At 46.9% G+C, this 19,856-nt stretch overlaps 7 protein-coding genes across 7 annotated transcripts; 4 read left to right on the forward strand and 3 right to left on the reverse strand.

The window, feature by feature from the left end:
- Positions 1-118: 118 nt before the first annotated feature.
- Positions 119-589, forward strand: FOBCDRAFT_280679 (uncharacterized protein; the record flags this gene model as incomplete). The annotated part of the gene is made up of 2 exons (XM_059611586.1): positions 119-508; positions 563-589. The coding sequence occupies 2 exons, from the start codon at positions 119-121 to the stop codon at positions 587-589; spliced, it is 417 nt and encodes a 138-aa protein (XP_059467982.1).
- Positions 590-887: 298 nt separating this feature from the next.
- On the reverse strand, positions 888-4,612 carry FOBCDRAFT_253733 (uncharacterized protein; the record flags this gene model as incomplete). Its single annotated transcript, XM_059611061.1, has 5 exons — positions 888-1,139; positions 1,193-1,468; positions 1,511-3,974; positions 4,039-4,542; positions 4,593-4,612. 5 exons carry the CDS (start codon positions 4,610-4,612, stop codon positions 888-890), a joined length of 3,516 nt encoding a protein of 1,171 aa, XP_059466056.1.
- A 1,480-nt stretch (positions 4,613-6,092) lies between these two features.
- On the reverse strand, positions 6,093-7,712 carry FOBCDRAFT_244631 (uncharacterized protein; the record flags this gene model as incomplete). Its single annotated transcript, XM_054707231.2, has 3 exons — positions 6,093-6,317; positions 6,386-6,497; positions 6,769-7,712. The coding sequence occupies 3 exons, from the start codon at positions 7,710-7,712 to the stop codon at positions 6,093-6,095; spliced, it is 1,281 nt and encodes a 426-aa protein (XP_054563206.2).
- A 3,486-nt stretch (positions 7,713-11,198) lies between these two features.
- Positions 11,199-12,828, forward strand: FOBCDRAFT_191377 (transmembrane amino acid transporter protein-domain-containing protein; the record flags this gene model as incomplete). The annotated part of the gene is made up of 5 exons (XM_031191854.2): positions 11,199-11,339; positions 11,387-11,648; positions 11,709-11,900; positions 11,956-12,347; positions 12,394-12,828. The coding sequence occupies 5 exons, from the start codon at positions 11,199-11,201 to the stop codon at positions 12,826-12,828; spliced, it is 1,422 nt and encodes a 473-aa protein (XP_031033085.1).
- Positions 12,829-13,540: 712 nt separating this feature from the next.
- FOBCDRAFT_244633 (uncharacterized protein) lies at positions 13,541-14,530 on the reverse strand (the record flags this gene model as incomplete). The annotated part of the gene is made up of 1 exon (XM_054707232.1): positions 13,541-14,530. The coding sequence occupies one exon, from the start codon at positions 14,528-14,530 to the stop codon at positions 13,541-13,543; it is 990 nt and encodes a 329-aa protein (XP_054563207.1).
- Positions 14,531-15,115: 585 nt separating this feature from the next.
- Positions 15,116-16,676, forward strand: FOBCDRAFT_232955 (uncharacterized protein). Its single transcript, XM_054707233.2, has one exon. It carries the CDS (start codon positions 15,242-15,244, stop codon positions 16,460-16,462), a length of 1,221 nt encoding a protein of 406 aa, XP_054563208.1. The 5' UTR covers positions 15,116-15,241; the 3' UTR covers positions 16,463-16,676.
- An 819-nt stretch (positions 16,677-17,495) lies between these two features.
- Positions 17,496-18,701, forward strand: FOBCDRAFT_232956 (NADP-dependent oxidoreductase domain-containing protein). Its single transcript, XM_031191855.3, has 2 exons — positions 17,496-17,718; positions 17,771-18,701. The coding sequence occupies exons 1-2, from the start codon at positions 17,548-17,550 to the stop codon at positions 18,629-18,631; spliced, it is 1,032 nt and encodes a 343-aa protein (XP_031033086.2). The 5' UTR covers positions 17,496-17,547; the 3' UTR covers positions 18,632-18,701.
- Positions 18,702-19,856: the final 1,155 nt, after the last annotated feature.

Genomic DNA, 19,856 nt, shown 5'->3' on the forward strand with positions numbered 1-19,856 from the left:
TTTCAGAAAGTCAAGAAACCCCGCTTCTACAAATACTGACGAGAGATAATTATAATTCCATAAGTTATCCTTTGCATCACCCGAGGACCTTTCATAAAGTTACTCTTTACAACTCATCATGCCTCTTCGCTCCCTATATCTTGCCAAGTCCGGCGGAAGCGCGAACCAACGCTCTCATTTCGCCCTCTTCATCCCGACCGCAGAATATGATCGGGACACTATCAGTGAAGACTTCCGATCTCTCAAGGCTATTGGCACAAGGATTCATGTTGTTGGAGAACCTCTGATGTCTGGCTTTGCATTCGAGGTTCATAGGAACTACAACACTCAAGCCTACTCGGACCTGAAGCAGTTGGTCTTTCTTGGGGAGATCGACGATTCAATCCTTCACAACTACCCAGAAAGATCGGAGATAAGAGAGAATACAACGAGAAGTCTTCTCGAACGAGTTGCTGAATCTGTAACTCCCCCTCCTAAAGGACAAAATATACGGGCGCCAATCGATGGGGTAAGGGACGAGAGTGAGAAGAGGTGTAGCGTTGACTAACGATCTCGTATTCAGATGAATACAAAAAGATGCCAGGAATAGACGATAGAGGCTCTGAGCCTTCTAGCGGAGAAAGATCTGATTTCTTCGGAAGCTGTAAGAGTTGCACACAAGGAAAGAGATCCGTCAACGAAGGGCATTTTTGCCTATAAGAATAAAGAGAAATAGGAACATGGATTTATGACATCAAGGGAAGTGTGTAAGTCGGCGCTAGTTAGTCCATGCATCTAATTTTCTAATAGTTGATTTCCATACTTGAATGGAATCATTATTAGCTACTTGCGCTGACTCACGTCTCCACCCTACGGTAGTGATATACAAAATGGCCGTCGTAGAAGAACTACCGGTGATCTTCTAATGATTCCCTGCTAGCTGCTGCTTCTTCAAGCTGTCCTATTGTCAAAGGAAACAGTTTCCCAGAACTGGTAGCAAACATTCTCAAACTCCCTAGATACTCCAGACAGGGGCTTATGCCAGCGTCCTCACTCGTACAAATGCCCAGGTTCTCCTTAGCTAAACTTGCAACCACATTTTCAGCATCAACTTCTTCGATCTCCAAATCTCTAATGTAATTTTCAATAGTAAAGGGTCTCTTTGGCCCTCATATGGCACACAAGATTCCTGCGAATGGTCCCTGAAGTTCACAGAAAAGAGACTTTCAAGAACGTTTCTTGGAAGAGATGCCGTCGGTGATAGGATCCGCTTAAACTTTGGGGAAGATGAAATGTCTTGCTTAAGCGTATTTTCTATCGCTTTTGGCCCCAGGAAGTATCGTAGTTTAGCTGCGGGACTGTCAATCTTCGACATGACATCCTGAACTCGAGGACCTGTTAGTTCGCTCTCAGCAAGAACAGTACCAAGTACTGAGAGTAGATACAGTAATAAAAACTGTAAATTGACCTCGAATACCACCAAGTTCGACTGAAATTTGATTTTGTGAAACATCTTGAGTGACCGCCTGACTTCGTCGAAGGGCAATATCACCATGTTCCCAGCTTCAGAAAGGGAAGCAAAGAGTGCGACGGCTGCATTCAGGTTCTGGCAAGTCTTTGCCATATGTATTGCCATTTCTAAAGTTTGGCATGCCTCATCTGGATAGAGCACCTTACTCCTCATCGGAGTTAGCAACGTTTCATCCTCATGGTCTGTTTGTGTTGACATGATAAAAGTCGTGAGAAGATTGGTAAATGCTGTACCCGATCTGAAAAATACAACTAGCTCTGGCATACCGCTAAGAACGCCGTGTTCGTGTGGATCTGCTCCGAAGGTATTCAACGTGTCAAATATTCTCTGAGGCAGTTCAACATCATTTTTGGGGTTCCATGCTTCGCGCAGGATACTGGTGGCCAAATCAGTCGAACTTTCTCTTGTCAGACGTGAAACGATGAAATCTTCAAATAGGTCGTTGTTGACCAAGTAACTCAAAAACGGGAGACGAGGCACCCATGGCCATATGTCGGATCTTAAGACATGCTTGTCATACAATGGCTGAATGACATCGAGCATCTCGGTGGCCAGTTGCAGACCATTACTTTCCCAGCGTTCTGCAAAATTGGTGATTTGACGGATGACGACATCCATCTTGCATGCCAAGGCCCGCTCAGATGCTAAGATTATCACTGCGCAGACCAGGCCTTTCAGCAAGCCCTGCTGCGATGGAAACTTGTCCAATGTTTCACATCCTAGAATTCCACGGCCCACTTCTGTATCGGTCAAAAAGTCATGTGCTGTTCGGTGGATGAATGCTACCTCGCCAAATATCTCATTAAAGGCGGCGCTATTATCTCCTATCTTTTCGAAACTGACTCCCATCTGGTGTATTTCAAGCAATCCTGCACACCGCTTGTGTATTGAAGCCTTTGTCTCATTGCATATCCGCAGAATCTCTGACAATTCCATTATGCTTGTACCCCCCAGGAGCTTTTCTTGTAGTTCATGGTTCTCAGCGCAGGCAATTTGAAGTGTCAATGGCAATGAAGTAAAGTACCACCAAGAATAACTCTCGATGCAAATGTGTGAACCGTGCAGAACGTAGCGGAAGTATCTGCGAGCTGTCTCTTGATAGACAGTGCTTTTCGCGTTCAACCTTTGCCACATATCGGCGTACAGATTCTCTAGGTCACCAGGAGTTTCTTCGAGCCGTTTGAAAAGCATGGACTCTGAATCATGATTCTCGATCCCCTCGATGATACTTCGTGTAGCTAGATGAAGCCACAGGAATACACCTTGAGCTTTATCAACAAGCTGTCGACGCAACCTATTGAAGGATTCTGAAGAGATATGACTGTTTGGCAATAGATGATGAGTTTCCTTTTGTACAAATGCAAGCATATCAAATCTCGTCAAGTTTTCAAGCAGAATCCCAGCAGCCTTTTCTGTCTCAAGCCACCTCTTGATGTGCGCCTCGTGTCGGGTCGACACGCACAGTTTAGTTTCTGGAAATTCTGATATGTATTTGATGGTCTGAGAAAGCTTGGAAAAGCCATCTTTGTGCTGGAACTCGTCTAGACCATCAATGAAGATGCACATGCGTGGACCATCGAAAGTTGCAACGTAAGCCCACACAGCTTCCAAATCCTCAACAGACCAATCATGATAATCCGAGTGCAGAGATAGGTGATTGTAGCGTTGTAGAGTCCTCAAGATTAAGTCCTGCTGATATTTAAGTCTTTGGTATAGTAGAGAGCACCAAAGTCCTTTTATGCCATTCTGCTCTTCCGAGCCGATTTTCCAGAAGAAGTGGGAGATAATAATCGCATCGGGATTCCATCGCCGGACTAAGTCGCGAGTCTGGTCCTGGTCAAGAATGAATTTGACAAGCGTGCTTTTCCCAGAGCCAGGCTTGCCTCGTATATAAAATAATTTGTTGTCTGATTGCAGCCATGAGTTGAAACAATCCCATGAGTGGTGAATCTCATCCAGATGTGAGATACAATCTAGATCTCTAATCGTTTCGGAGCTTTGACAGCTCTCTGAATCACCACCATCGTCCTGGTCATTGTCCTTATTTAATCCATCCTTATCTCCTGAATCGTCACTATGCTCCGAATCTTCGTAAAACATGGCTCTCATATCTTCATAAGAAGCAAATACTTGTTTAAAGCTTGCATCTCTCGAGTCCATGACATCGTTGTAACGCTGATTCATCCGTGGAGTTTTGAGGCTTTGAAGAAATACTTCACACTTTCTCTCTGTCTCAGCTGTGGTCCTTAGCTCCAAGACTTGGCTATCGGTGTGCGAATTAATGGCTGCCTCAACCCTGGCGCCCTCTTTCGCAAATGCGTTGCGTGTTGTAGCGTGTTCTTGCTTGACGAGGTCCTTGACATCAGTGATGCCTTCAGCGAGCCGGTTGATGAGAAACTTGACATCATTGTCCATTTTCTGGAATGAGGCGTCTTGCTGAAAGTGTATCGCATCACTCTGCGAGCTGGAGTAAGGCCAATCTTAGTAAACACTCTTGGGGGGGGGGGGGGGGGCGAGTAGAAGCTTACCATAGATGGGATGTTAGTTCGATTTTCACGACCTGCTGATACATTAAAAGCGATTCCTGGAGAGCCTGACGACCTTTCTGGTGCTTAGACGCTCTGAAAGCCTTGCGGACCGACCTTAAAATGTCGCCTTGGGCCTGCAATTTAGTCACGCACCGAACTTCCGCCTCCAGCTTATCGGCAGCATCTTTGCATTCCTTGGCAATATTTTGAAGCTTTGGGCTGGCAAACTTGGAGTTCGCATTTTTCATTTGTTCGCAACGAGTGTGTACTCGATTAACGGCTTCAGACATCTGCTTCGCGTGGCGATGCAGATCATCCTCTGAAGTTGTAGCTCCATCGTATGCGTTTTTGCAGGCTACTGCGACGTCGGTTGCGAATGAAACAACCTGCAAGACTGCGCTCACCGCACCAAGGGCTTCGAAACCTGTCAGCATGATGCTCTGCGCTCTTGAGGAATGATCTGACGTTTCAAGTGAGGGGTAAAGATGAAGGAAAAGACACAGCCTGATCAGGCTCTGCAGGTTGATGGTTTGGGCAGAATCACGCTGACTAACGAGGATGTCCAGTAAGACATTGATGCCAAGAATAGATATGCATGGGAAAATCAGTTATTGCGGTCTTATGCATCACGATTGGAGTTTCGTGAGTGGCTGAGCAGATGATGACTTTCGTTTAATCCTTACAATTTTATCCATCTACCTGAAACAACTTATAAAGTAATATTCAATCCGAATCTTCGTCCTTCCATCTGCTCTACCAGGCTCGCCTTGTCTCAACGTAGACCAAAGTCGCTGGATCAACCGCCAAATCGCACAGCTTCAAGTGCCGATAGATGATCTTCCCGTCAATATGCATGCCGCCCCGTGTGACTCTCAGAAACGGCTGCTTCTTTACTGAAAAGCCCACATTATACTTTTGAGCTAGTCTCGCCCACTGCTATATACTTTCTTCTTCCAAGGTAACCCAGGCTTCAGTTACTCTCCATGTAATGGTAACTTGGTCTTTCTCGAGCTGAGATCTGAATATACACGCATTTATCCCATCGTGCCACCATATTTCAAGAATCTGGAGTTTTGGCAAATGTCAAGCGGTAACGGCAGATTCTCTCAAGAGGCGATTGATCTGTTCTTGGAACAATGAAACCTCTCCGTAAGCTTGATCTGGAACTTCCAGACATAGCTGTGCCAGTCTTGACCCATGTTCGAGTTTTTGGGGCAGCTGTGACTTTCGAAGATGCAGAATAAAGTTTAGTGAATTCATACCCCCAGGTGGACAAAGTGAAACTAGGTGGTGAGCCTTATCTGCTAGAGATTCCGGCAGTGCAGGTGTTGCGTCTATGAATAGCATGTCCCACTCAGTTGGTGATCTTGGAAAGAGGTTGAAGGAAAATCGACGAATATGATGGGGAAACCGAAGAATCAGGCCATTGTAATGTACCGCTAAAATCATAGTCAGAATGTGAATAAACAAGGCGTACGTATTGTAATCAAATACTTACGTATTCGAGAATTCCTATGAAATCGAATATATGGACCTGATACAGTTTCACCCCGCAAAGAAGCGACGCTTGTCAGAGTCTTGCGCAAGACCCGTGCCAGGCTCGAATCAGCTATTCCCCTGCAGAATCGATGGCGCATCCAAAGGGTGTGAACGATCGGGACTTGCTTAAAGTTTCTCCTTGTGCTCAGTTCAAGCGGTGTGCCTTGTAGTCGCTCCAAGCCTTGCATGGTCATCGGCCTATGCCAATTCTTTCCAGGTGCGAGCAGATCTCTAGCTTATTTTGCATCCATGAATTCTGGAAAGCTGGGCGAACTTTCCAGGTCCTCTTCTAACTGGAAGTTGTCATGCAGATCGTATTCTATTGATGCTACTTGAGAACACTCATTGCCACCAGGTGAGTACGCTATGATCTCGAGTATCAACCCGGTGTCTCAATTGCAGGAAGGCTTCCAACGACGAAGCATATGGAACAGTTCATTGAGCGAATGGGTGAATCTCCGGTTACTCCTATCAAATAATGTTAGGGACAAGAGAGATAAGAAGATCCACTAATCTCACCAGTTTATTGTGGCATGAGACTCCGCCTTATCGCATTCCGGATAATCATAGTCGTGAATCTTGATTCTCAGACATAGATAGCGGATATATGACAATCTCCAAGCTTTTTCACCTTTGGTCACCTTGAAGAACTTGGCCAGTTGGGAGTTGTCGATCAGAAGGCGTCGAAAGGTAAACTTTTCGAAGTAATCTTGCCATTCAGAAGAGACGCAGTCCAGCGACTAAGGTCCGTAGCTCGATATTTCTGCTTTTCGGCCACATAGCCAAAGATTTGCAATGGAAGCTGTACAAGGAGCGATGACCACTCGCAGGTACTGGGTCTCTCCAGGTCGTTGGATGCCAAAGTCATGCCGAAAGGTTTGTGTTTTGTAGTACTTTGGGGACGGGGAAATTTACGGCGGCTGGTGGTTTTTATGATCAACGAATAAAGCCCTCTTCTTGTTAAACTTTATGCAACAGGTGTTCTTGTTCACACAATTTGCAAGTGAGTCATATTCGAAATTATAAATGGCGAAGCTTGATATGATGTACGGCAGATAGTTGGGAAGGAAACGTGTTACTTTACAAACCATTCTATCCAAGTGACACAACTTACATAAAACAACCCATCAACTATCCATTCTCTTTCAAGGTTCCGGGGCCCTCTCCACACAGAAACAATCCAACTCATACCAGCTGAAATTCACAGAAGACCCGGTGGTGGCGTACTCTCCATTCCACAGCTCACACCAGGTAGCGGCATATGCAAAGAGGTTGCACGTAGGATGGTCAATGCAGAACTGCAGGCACTCGTCGAGTGTATATGTTCCATCTATATCTTTGTTGTACGATCCTGTTCCGATATATTGTTTGGAAACGCCACATGAGGAGCCAGACGGGAATCCACCGGGGCAGCTAGGAGCGGAGGTGGCGATGGTGGTAGTCGTAGCAGCGGCAGTGGTGGTTTCAGTGCTTGAAGTGAGCGCAGCAGAGGATGTCGTGGGAACCGTAGAAGATGTCTCGAGCTCTTTAGTAGCAGTTTCGGATGTGAGGATTGTAGTATCCATAGTCGCTGTATTGGTTATAGCAGTGTCGGTAGTCAGGGATGTAGTACCCGTCGTCGCCGTGGCAGCAGTGGCTGTTGCCGAAGTCGTAGACAACTCAGGCAGATCACAGAAACAGTCCAAGGAGTACCAAGAGAAGTCGGTATTAGAACCATCAGTCCCCTGGATTCTGCCTCCCCAAAGATCACAAAAGACGTTTGGCTGCACAGTAAATGCAATACAGTCATCCATACCCCTACAGACATCACGACAGTGAGCGATCGTGGCATCACCAGTCACTTGGGTAAGGAAGAGCATGTTCGGGTCTGCGCCAATGCCCTTGGTGTCGCAAAGGACACCAGCTGGGAACGGGGTCTTTTCATTGTTGACGCAAGAATAGGCAGTCGAGCTGGGAGTGAGGGTCGTCTCGGTAGTCGTGGCGATGTCGCCAGAGGTAGCAGTGCCGGTGTTCGAAACCGAGTGAGTGGAAGTAGCATCGGCCGTGGCTGTAACAACCGATGAGGGCTTGCATGGTCCAGCTTGGACACCCGCGGCGAGAAGTCCAATTACAGCAACGATTCTACAAGCAATCATGTTGAAGGGGTGACAGGCTCTCAAGCGAGCATGTAAACGAGTGACGAAATTTGAATGAGAGCAGAACTTGACCGAGTTGGGCGTTGTTAAAGTCTTGGCGCTCGCTATATGTATACCAATGGTCTAGATCGGAGGCTTGAGACAATTTCCACTAATTGTCACCATGGACAGGCTAATTCAGGGATTGTAGTCAGAGAACGAATCACATATTTGCATTTTCTAGCGAGCTGAATATTTAGTCAAGCCTCTTTAGAAGCTTGTCACTAGTGAGCTGGCTAAAATGGAAAGACCAAGCCCTTTGGACCCTATCAGTTTCGGGTACGCTAGCATTGATAGTCTTGCTTTCTCTCCGACTTCAATCTGGCTACTTAGTTAATCTGTGTCTACCAACGGCTTCCTGTTTATGTATGTTGCCCTTCGTTAGTCACAAACAGTCATTGCATGGTTTCATGATCTATGTTGGAATGTTCAAGGCAATATCGGTCGAACAGCCTGCCAACATTAGCTTGCTCTGTCTGGGTGATACAATCTCGAATTTGGGCGCTGAAAAATTTAAATAGAATTTCATATTTCTACATACTGACCGCTGTAGATCTTGAAAGTCGTGCAGCTCGTATGACTACAAGCTCTTGGGGCAAGATGATACAATTCCCAGGTTCAGCTGACTTTAATGTTCAAACCCGCGACCGCAATCAACTACCCTGTATATGCTGAGGCTAATGCTAATTTTAGCCTGGCAACAGATCTAGTTCAGCTAAACTGCTACCCCTGCAGTAGTGCTTCATCCTTAACAATTATTTCGGCATCTGATTTGTTAAAATAGTCTTTGGCAGGTCTAGCCCGTCAGCTAGAGCAAGACTATCGATTTTGGGAGATGAGTTGAGTAAAATTGACATGTCTAATTCTTCATAATTGCCGCCAATGGCTGATTGTCTTCATTCTCTTTGGCCTCTTGTTTTGCCTTTTCGTCGCGCGCTTCACATCCCGCCTTCGTCAATCTCGCAGAAAGGTAGATCTATTTAAACCTAACTTAGCTCTCGATAAAATAATCATTTGGTCAATGGCACCTTCGGCACCTTCGCGATGGATACCTGTTTTCATCTGCTTGATACAAGTCGAAGCTACTACTTGATCAAGGGTGTATCCTATTGGGCGATTGCCATGCCTTAAGCTTAGCTCAGACCAAGGTATCTCGAGCTCCAGTACGTAATTGAACGAGGTTTACTCATACCATAGTGGTATAAAAGCCGAACAAGCCAAACATATCGTTGAAATGCTTGTGAGATCCACAAAGCAGCTGCGGAACAGGAACAATGGCCTGTTGCTCTGAAGTTTTTCGTGACCGGACATGCTTGGACATTTAACAAGTTTGCAGAAAGATCCGAAAACAGCATTCTACGTAATTATTCCTTGCTGTCGGCTTGTGAGCCCGCGAAGCTCCATCACCACGATTCGGGAACCGAACCCGAGCTTCATCGGAGTCGAAACGTTACTTATACCAGCATCGCTATAAGCATATCAGATCGAACCTGAGTGAGGTAGTCACTTCTCGGAACGACATCCCGAGTGTTGACTGTCTCTGAAACGTTGAGTGGAGGAACCTGACGGATACTTACCCGATTGGCAACCGTGAAGCCCCTGGCACCTCCATGTAACCATATCTTGATGCACTTGTCCGTTTCCGTTACGTTCTGAACAACAACTCAAATTGGTCTCAGCGTTCTGGACGGCAAAAGTCTTACCCCATACGGCGTTCGCCTCATTTTCATAGCGTATCTCGAGCCGAAGGAACTTGGGCAACTCTGAGGAACGTGTCCTTATCACCAGTCGGCGGGCCCGGGGTTCATGATATACTCCCTATTCGCCGTCAGACTTTCATACCCACTGAGGGTATTCTTGCCGTTTTGTTGCTGGCCGTGGATTATTTGACTTCATGCTGTCAGCATGTTTATGCAAGAAGCGCTACCCTCCATGAACGGGAATAAGATAGTCGATCAGCGGGAACCGGGAATGCCGAAAGCTTATGCGGCTGATGACGACATGATCATTGAGTATTCAAGAGATAAGCCTGTTACCCCAGAGCAAGACCATTGCAGCTGAAAGTTGCAAATGTCTCGTATTACGATCAAGGGGGCTGACGATGTTTCACATCGGGATGATTCCGCACAGCGTTACATTGCTATCAAAAGTCCATCATATCATTACTTGCATGACTCTCTTTATGGAAGCAATAAGCACTCAACGTATGACACTTCACCAACACATAGGTTCTGAAAGGATATAGCATGTTGAAGGAAAGGAGAACCTAGCAGTATAACATCCCCAGACCTTGTCCAAGCTGTTGACTGCATGATATCCTTAAGTGATTTATCACTCGGCTCTTACAACTAAAGTCCGTTATGGACCCCGGCATCAACCCCCGAGGGCCCTTCCAAACAGAGTTATCGACTTGCAAACTCGACATATCCAACCCCAAAATTCCCCGCCAAGATCCACAGAAATTCTCGAAGCATGCAACCCAGCAGCCGAGGCTTCCAGAAGCATTCTCAGGAGCGTATCTTCCGAGGAATAAACTCGGGATTGTCAGGCACAAAGTCACAAATACCTCACACTACACCTCAAGAAACGTGGCAAATATGCCTCATTTTTCGGTGGCAGTGACAACTTTATCAGATGACCACCACGGCGTCTAGTCTCCGGACCCCGGCGCTAGCGTGATCGGCTCTCAACGCCGTGATACCGAACCCAGACAGATCGACATGGCTTGTAACATATAAAGTGGATATGGACTTTTTGAGCGTTTTTATTTCTCCGAGATACCGTGATCTTCGCGTATTGGACGGTTCGCGAGTAATGAACGGAGGCATGATTACGGATTAATGACACTTTGACCAGAAGACTTCGGCTAGACTTGCAAATATCCCAGAGTGGATAAATTATGTTTTCAGAGAGAGTTTGAGAAATAGAGTTTAGGCTTTATCGTTGTCGGCGTTATTCTATCTGTTTACATGGCGTTGATAGAAGATCCTCCAAGGAATATTGCGAGTATTGATGCCACATCTCCAGTATTATCGCGAATTATCATATTTGTAGTGAGACATGAGATACAGCAATCTATTCTAAACAGAAAGATTATATCACTCAAAACTCAATTGGTCAAAAAGTCTCACCGAAAACGACCTATCTCGACCCCAGGCCCCGTTCAGAACCCACCTGGACCCTCCCCAGGCAAGGAAACGCCGGATGATAGTAACATGGAGTCATAGTGGAGCAGTGCGAGATACACGATCAAGTTATAATCCGGGGTAATTCAGTTTCTTGTAGTCATAAAAAGGGTCGGATTTATAAGGACATGACGCTCCCGGCTCCATCTTCCCCAGATTCTGCAACCCGTTCCAGACTCTCGCCATTCTCCATACTTTCCCTCTCGTCTACTTACCCAAGACACCGTTTTACTTAAAGGAAGAGTTTGTTTGAACATTCATCATGGCGAAGAAGGAAGAACTCCCTCGTGATATCGAGGGCATCGATGATCTTCAACGCTCTCCCTCGAGATGTACGCAGGAGGGAACGACAATCGACGCCGTCTTTGGTGAAGTTTCAGAAGATGGACCCAACTACCGCAACGTACGAACCCCGGTCCGTTCCCTTCACAAACACTAATTAGTATCCAGGTCGGATGGATTGCCACCGTCGCACTCATGACAAAAACGCAAATCGGCCTTGGAGTTTTATCGATTCCCCAGACCTTCGACGCTCTAGGCCTCATCCCAGGAATCATATGCCTCATCGTCGTGTCAGCCATCACAACGTGGTCAGACTACATGATTGGCGTGTTTAAGCGACGACATCCGCAGGTTTACGGTATCGACGATGCGGGACAGTTGATGTTTGGGCGGATTGGTCGTGAAGTCCTCGCGACTGTTTTTATGCTATGTAAGCATCATTCCTGAGTGGTTGAGTGATTAGGGGAGGCTGGGTACTGATGACTCGCAGACTGGATCTTCGTTGCTGGCTCAGCGATGCTCGGTATTTCAATCGGTCTTAACTCGGTTTCTACACACGCAGCCTGCACGGCTGTCTTTGTTGCCGTGGCAGCTATTCTGGGTTTCTTCTTTGCCAGTATCCGCACACTCGGCAAGATTGGCTGGCTAGCGTGGATTGGACTCGTCTGCATCATGACTGCCAGTAAGTTCAAGCCCCTTCATCTCACGAGATCAACTTCACTGACACGAGGAATTAGTCTTCTGTGTCACCGTCGCAGTCGGCGTGCAGGACAGACCTGCTGCTGCTCCGCAGGGAGGACACTGGGAGTCTGACTGGAAACTCTTCAACCATCCTAGCTTCGTCGACGGTATCACGGCTGTGTCGTCGCATATCTTTGCATTCTCGGGTACGCCAGCCTTCTTCCAGATTGCTGCTGAGATGCGCGAGCCGAAACACTACACCCGCTCGCTATTGACCTGCCAGTCGATTGTGACAGTCACATACATCACTATTGGAATCGTGGTTTACTACTACTGCGGTTCATATGTTACATCCCCTGCTCTTGGTTCAGCTGGTGTTCTCATGAAGAAGGTCTGCTATGGATTTGCCCTGCCTGGTCTTATCGTGACTGCCATGCTAATGACTCACGTGAGTGTTTCTCTATCCTTTCAGTGACCTATGCTAACCTGCCAAGATTCCCGCCAAGTACATGTTTATCCGCTTATTGCGTGGTACAAAGCATCTCAACTCCAATGGTATCGTGCATTGGGCTACTTGGTTAGCTTGTACAGGAAGCGTAACCATTATCGCATATATCATCGCCAGCGCCATCCCTGTTTTCGGCGGCTTGGTATCTCTTATCGGAGCTCTTCTCGGCACGTTGATGTGCTTCCAACCCTATGGCTGCTTCTGGCTTTTCGACAACTGGCACAAGGGTAAGACTGAAAAGTCACTCAAGTGGTGTCTCATGGTTGGCTGGAGTGTCTTTGTCATCGTGGCTGGAACCTTTATGATGGTTGCCGGTACCTACGGCTCGATTGTTGGTATCAACAACTCGATGAAGGCCAATGGGGGTTCAAGCCCATGGTCTTGCGCCGATAACTCTAACTCTGGCTCTGCGGGTCACTAAATGGCTTGGGTCTTGTGACCTAGACGTCGGGCCGAAGATGGTGGCTGAACTGTACTCAAGACAAGCCACTGAGTGGCTTCTTGATGAAGATGTGAGGCGACCGTGTCTTTTTGAAAGAGCGGCCTGTGCATAAGTTATTGTTGCTGTGTGGGCACACTTCTGGATGAGTTAAAGCATGAGACACCTTTTGGAACGGTCGTTATAGAGTGTAAAACAGTGAAACATCACATAACAATAAAATACCCATTTCTTTTTTTGCAATGACTTTTTCTTGCAAATGATACTGGTCTACAAAGAAAGTCAGTGGCTCAACTGGAGATAAGAGATGCCTATCAAGTGATGTGCAGACGGCACACGGCGTTGACCATCAGACATACAACGTCGCTTCTTTTCGTAGGTTGAGATCGCGTCTGAGAGGATCATCGACCCGGCATATCATTGACTACTGGGAAGAAAGCACCGCAATAGTCCCAGGATTAAAGCATGAATGCTCGTCTCAAGGTACTTCCACGATACGGCGAATTGCTTTCTGTACGGCGACGGCAGAGGTCACAGTAGAATCTCAGCATGGCGTCATACAAAATATTGTATTCTCTAGTCCTAATATCTCCAATGTAATAAATTTCACAAATGAATGCCAGCATATCTGCACCACTGCAAGACGTGCTCTAACAGACCAACTAGCCTAGATACATAGAGACTATATCCAGGTTCAGTATTTAAACTCCTGGCCAACAAGCTTCTCACTGAGCTTCCAAAGCATCTCCGCCGAAGCCTTGTCAGTTACCCACGGCCAGACCTCCTGTGCGAAGGGGTCAGCCAGCCGACAATGGTTCAAAAAAGCACCGTTGTTCTTCGAAAGTACACTATCAAACGCAGCATAGACGTGAGTTGCCGCACCTTCATCCAGATTTTTGTATCGAACTTCTTGGTTGAACATCCACTTATTTCCCATTCTAGCATCCGCAGCCTGAAAACTCTTTACAAACTCGGCGAACTGGTCTGCAGCATGGGCGCCCAGATTGGTACCAACAGAGCCCGGACAAACACTAAAGGACAGGAGACCTCTGGAGCCAAGCTTCTCAGCGAGGGCAAGAGCTGTAAGTGAGACAGCCGTCTTGGACTGGCCGTATGCAGCCCACTTGTCATAAAGCTCCCCGTTGCTGAAGTTGTAGTCCGCCCATCGAAAGTGGCCTTGCCGGTGGCCCATGCTACTGATAAGCACGATCCGGGGTGCCTGAGAAGCAAGAATCTTATTCATGATAAGGTTGGTAAAGAGGAAATGACTGAGGTGATTGGTCTGCAGCTGGCTTTCAAAGCCGTCCTCAGTCAGGCAATAGGGCACCGCCATAATCCCGGCATTATTGACCAGAACGTCGATATGTGGAACATCGGCCCAGGAATTCATAAGCTCAGCGGCTTGGCGAACCTGAGCAAAGGAATTCAAGTCTAACGCCAGAGATTTGACCTTGATTTCTGGGTGTGCGCTTGCCAGGTCATCAACCAGGGATTGAAACTTGTCCGGAGAGCGCCCAGCGAGAATAAAGGCTGCGGGCTTGCCAACAGCCACTTGCTTCACAAAGCTCTCGCCTAAACTACCAGTGGAGACCCCGGTGATCAGGATGGTTTTGCCAATGATCTTTGTGGCATAGAACGGCACGAGCTCGCTAGCCTTTGTTGCCTCATTGAAGTTGGGAGCCATGATGGTGGCTGTAGGTGTGAGAACTAAAGCAGGTTGCAGACTGGGTAGGCGGGTTTAAAGAACTTATTTTGAAATTCAACAGAGTGACGGATGCAATTGTCTCTTTATACATGGGCATACTATCATATTGGACATTAACTCTCGCCCACGACCGCACAAGTAGCTTTGCTTAGTGCGTGTAGTGCAACGCAACGGCCCTTGTTGGTTCCCCCTTGAAACAGTAAATCTGACCCAACCACTCGCGAACAACACTTTCTGACGCCGGATATAAGACATGTAAACTCCGAAGTCTTGTTGCGAAGTGAACTCTCAAGCCAGCACCTAACTTCAGTGGAAGTCCGGTGGAGAACTAGCGGAAGATCAGTGGAAAACTAGTCAAAGACTGAATGTCTCGTATGGATAAGTTTGTAAAATAGTGTCAGTTTGACAGGAGCCATAACTTCCCTTTCTCCAAACAATACTGCACGTAGCAGGTCCGGGTCTGGAGGAAAGCAACCCGCCTAAGTGGGACCGCTAGCGAACAGTAGACTATGTCCCGTAGCTTATATAAGGAGAAGCGCTCACGAATCTTCCGCCAAACTTCCGCATCAAACCTCCGCACCAAACTTCCGCAGAGGTGCCTCCGCTTCTTGTCACCTTATCAACAACACATCACCAGGCTCGGACTTCGGAAATAGCAAAAGTATTTCTCTCCCCGCGACTATCAGTAACATGGTTCCGTTCGTTCCGCCGAGTGAGCAAAAAGCCTGCTTTGGATGTGCCACAGCAAAGAGGGCGTGCGACAAGCAGAAGCCGAGCTGCCAACGGTGTGATGAAAGGGCCATTCGTTGCCAGTATCCAACCACTCGCAGATATCTCCGCTCTAAGTCAGCAACAAACGCCTCGAGCCAGCATTCAAATCGAGTAGGGCTACAGGGCTCGACAGGACAGACAGGGCATCTCAGGACGCCAGCAAGTGACTGCGTCGCGGATCTACCGACTCTAGGCTCTCCAATAACCAGCTCTTTCACCTACAAGCCCTGGTTCGTTGGTCTGGAGACCTGGGCAATTGAGAACAGGGGTGTCACCACATGCCGCTTCAGTTCAGGACCTTCCTATGGTTCGCCACAACTTGGCGATTGGACAAAGAGTCTTTGGAATTGGTTGCGGCAGTGGGTCGACGAGGGCAACAATCCATTCATCCATAAGCAGCTCTACCTTGACACTGGCTTACCTCCATGTCTCGAAGACGCGTGGACAACCCTAACGGCGTACTTTTCAAAGACGGCCTTGAATACACCTTTGGTAATGCAGATCATCGAGCACCGTGTCGACGCTCTTCTGCAATCCCAGCCCCATGACGATGCTTCATTTATGGCAGTGCCCAGCCTGCAGACTATTCAACACTTGGCAAGGGTGCAGGCTCTCTTCATCTACCAATTCCTTCAGTTTTACGATGGATGCATTCGCCAGAGGGCAATGGCAGATAGATCCATTCCAACCCTGCTGCAATGGTGCGAGCACCTTTGGCAATCGGTTATGTTGGACGCAGTCCACAACGAGCAATCTTTAACCACAATGGACATGAATAGTTCCGACGCCATGGCTGAAACTCCGACTTCCAAGCACTGGAAAGCCTGGATTCTTAGTGAGAGTCTGCGGCGGACATGGGTCGTCTGCACAAGTACGATAGCGGCGTATCTCAGAGAAAGAGATGGCTGGAACGAATGCGCGGGTGAGATTCGATATACGGCTTGTCAGGGATTATGGGATGCGTCTTCATCGGCGATGTGGCTGCAGTTGAGCAGTAGGCGAGATCCTCTATTTGTCAGAAGTCTCCACGTTGATGAGCTTTTGTTGAGTGTAGCTCCTACTGAGGTGGACACATTCTCAACTGCCCTCATGCGCCTTCTGATAGGGAGGGATGAGATGGAAAGCTGGGGTCGCAGGTGAGCCATACAATTATAGCATCTTGAGCCGGCGTATGCCATAGTTAAGGCGGAGGGCGCTTCTGGAAAAGAATAAAAGACTTATTTAAAATCAGTCTATATAGCATTACAACACAAAATAGACTAAAGAGTTTCCTTAGCTAGATAGAAGGATTATTAGATACTAGAAGAGCTGGAAAGTTAGGCTAAATAATCTAAATATATTACTAATTTACTTACCTTATCTTTTATAAATAAAGCCTACATATAATAAAGTCCTAATTGTATACTTGAGATGCCGTGCCAAGTATAAATAAATTCTACTATACTGTTAAAAAGAAGGCCAGTAAATAATATAATTACTTAGTACCATTTCTAGTTTTACTAATCCGCTCTCTGAAACACCTCTATACAATACCAAAACGGTAAGTACGGCTCATCATATGCTGTCAAACTTCGTTTACCTTCCTCTCGGATCATACAACCCTAGTGTGCCAAAATTAAATATCACTTTTCAGGAACTTTCGGGGGCATTTGCTTGCGACTTGTTTTCTGACATCAGCTATGAGATTATCTTGGACAAAAGAAGGGACAGATTCCACGTCTCTTCCGAAGATGGCACCTTGGCAGCTTGCGATTTGTTAACTGTGGCAGATAGAAGTTACTTTAGGGTACGATGTAACATATCGCACTTACTTCCAGTTGACACTGACAGCAGAACAGATCAATCAGAAGCCATTTCCGTCATGAATGTTATTACCGACTCAATAGAGATAAGAAACGCCCATCAAGTGATGACAACACCATCATCACTGCGAAACCAAACTTAACCAAGGGATCAAAACATTTTTATAATGGCTTATCACGATAACGTCTTGAATGAGTCACATGATGCCATTACCAAACCTTGTCCCCCCCCCTCCCCCAGCCCCATTGTCATCGTCATCTCCGCTTATGTAATGACATCATTGAACCCCTGCAGTTCCGTGCTCACTCCACTAACCAACCGGAAGCTCGGCTTGAGGGAAAAAAAAAAAGTTACTGATATTTTCCCCATACGAGTCATCACCTTTTCACCAACCCTCATCGCTCATTATCACGAGAAACAAAATGAGCTTTGTAAGGGCGTTTTCGTTCCTCACGGTCGTGAGCGTCGTTACGTATACCATTCTCTCAGTGGCCACGTCATTGAGTGGCGGATCCCCCGCTACGCAGACGGGTAATGAAACCCACCAGATTCCCTCGTTTGGACTGGGGACTTGGTTGGCTAAGAAGGGAGACGTGAGTCCAATACGAGGTTCGTGAGAAGAGTCCAGTACTAATGGGAGGTTAGGTTGCGCATGCGGTGGAATATGCTTTGAAGGCGGGTTATCGCCACGTCGACGCTGCTGCTATCTACCGAAATGAGGAGGAGGTTGGGCAGGGCATCAAGGCATCCGGCGTGTCGCGCGATAAGATTTGGGTGACGAGTAAGCTTTGGAACACGGATCATCGACCTGACCTCGTGCGCAAAGCCATTGAAAAGTCTATCGCCAATCTGGGCGTTGAGTATCTTGATCTTTACCTCATTCACTGGCCTGTCGCTTGGGTTCCTGGCACCAAGGACCTCGACAATGACACCTCAATCGTGAATACCTGGAAGGCTATGGAGGAGCTCGTCCGTGATGGATTGACGCGCAACATTGGCGTTTCCAACTTTTCGCCAAAGGATATCAAGAACATCCTCAAAATCGCCACCATCCGCCCTTATGCGCACGAATTCGAAACGCATCCCTATCTCCAACAACAATCTTTCGTCGACTTTCACACCAGCGAAAACATCAAAGTTATCGCATACTCACCTCTCGCCAACACAAATCCGACTTACAATCCCGACATCCCCAGCATTCTGCACGACGAATTCTGGACAAAACTCGCAGGCAGCAAAAACGCAACTGTGGCGCAGACGGTGTTGGCGTGGGGACAACAGAGGGGTACTGTTGTGATTCCGAAGAGTACGCATGAGAAGTACATTGATGAGAACTTTGGATCGCAGGATATTAAATTTACGGAGGATGAGCTGAAGGAGGTGGCGGCGAAGGATAAGAAGTATAGGTTTTTGAATCCTGGGAAGGATTGGGGCGTTGATCTGTTTGAGGGTCTTGATGGCGGATCGAAGAAGGAAGAGGAGGATGATAGAAATGAGGACTTGTAATCTGACCGGGCTAATAGACGAAGGATATTTTTAGATGTTATTATTAATAAGATACCAAACCTCTCGGATATACGGATACTGAACTTGTGAACAGAGCCTCTGTCTCTTGGCAACACCATGGCGATTCTGTAAACATATGCATGAAATAGGTGAGTCCAAACCGAAGAATTGTTTAATAAAATGATTTAAATCCCTAGTCAAAAGCACATTGTAACAGAAACTTCAATGTTGCCGGACGAATCATGAACAGGATTGACTTCTGATCTATAATGTTTGCATGCCTTCAATCTCCAGAGTTGATTCACAAGCTTCTAACATTTCTGGTCAGACACTACTAGAGGGAGAAAGACAAACACTCCATAATCAAGCCAGCTTTAAATACTTCCAAGAGTAATATTTTCAATCAATCAACAGACCAAATTCTGTACACGACCTTCTAGTCTTCGGGAGTTGGCCGTCTTCTACAGGGTAGCCAACAAAATCTATAGCGATGCAATTTCCTAGAGTTTCACAGCCACAGTAAATACAACCCTGGCAGATCAATCAGGCGCAGCGCAAAAGCTTCTAGGTAACAACCAACTCTATCCCACATAAAACAATTGGTCAGACTCGTCTGCTATAAAATCCTTCAAAAAGCAAAACTCATCGAGAGTTTAGTAAAGAAATTGGCATTTCCAGCACGACTCGCACCATTCAGGGGTCCAACCCTGCGCCACCTTCATATCAACTCGACAGAGTCAAGAGTCAAGATGATCAACATGGTAAAAACACTTAAATCTCGCCTCGTGGCATTTCCTTTTCGCTTGCATTCAAATCCAAGACATGATCTTCCAAGCCCGTTATTCCAACTTGTGTCATTGCGGCTTGGCTCGTAGGATCTACAGGTACCATGATCCACTAACCCCTGTTAATCCTGTGAGGCTAGAGTTGCAGCCGAAGTTTGCGCCCTGACGAAAGGATAGAGATGAATGGCTATGTTACGCAGCGGGTGACGAGTTTATTTTAGACCGGATGATGAGTTAATTGAGATTTGGCAGTGCTGCCGTTGTGCCGTGGCTTATCGGCTCTTGGACCCTCATGTCAAATTTTGTCTCAGTTGACTGTCATCTCGCTGACCGGCAGTTTTTATCTACGCTCAGACCTTTCAACTGAACCACGGGAAAAAGTAAAGCTCCTTACATCCGACGTGAGTCTCCCTCGTTAGACATTACATCCGACGTCAGTC

Source organism: Fusarium oxysporum, chromosome X, assembly GCF_013085055.1.
Source record: "Fusarium oxysporum Fo47 chromosome X, complete sequence".
In the NCBI taxonomy this organism is placed as follows: domain Eukaryota; kingdom Fungi; phylum Ascomycota; class Sordariomycetes; order Hypocreales; family Nectriaceae; genus Fusarium; species Fusarium oxysporum.

Excerpts from the sequence above, each read along its gene's own strand:
- FOBCDRAFT_232955 (XM_054707233.2), top strand. The coding sequence starts at position 15,242 with ATGGTTCCGTTCGTTCCGCCGAGTGAGCAAAAAGCCTGCTTTGGATGT.
- FOBCDRAFT_232956 (XM_031191855.3), top strand. The coding sequence starts at position 17,548 with ATGAGCTTTGTAAGGGCGTTTTCGTTCCTCACGGTCGTGAGCGTCGTT. Across the intron at positions 17,719-17,770 it reads GGTTGGCTAAGAAGGGAGAC|GTTGCGCATGCGGTGGAATA; the intron begins GTGAGTCCAATA and ends ATGGGAGGTTAG.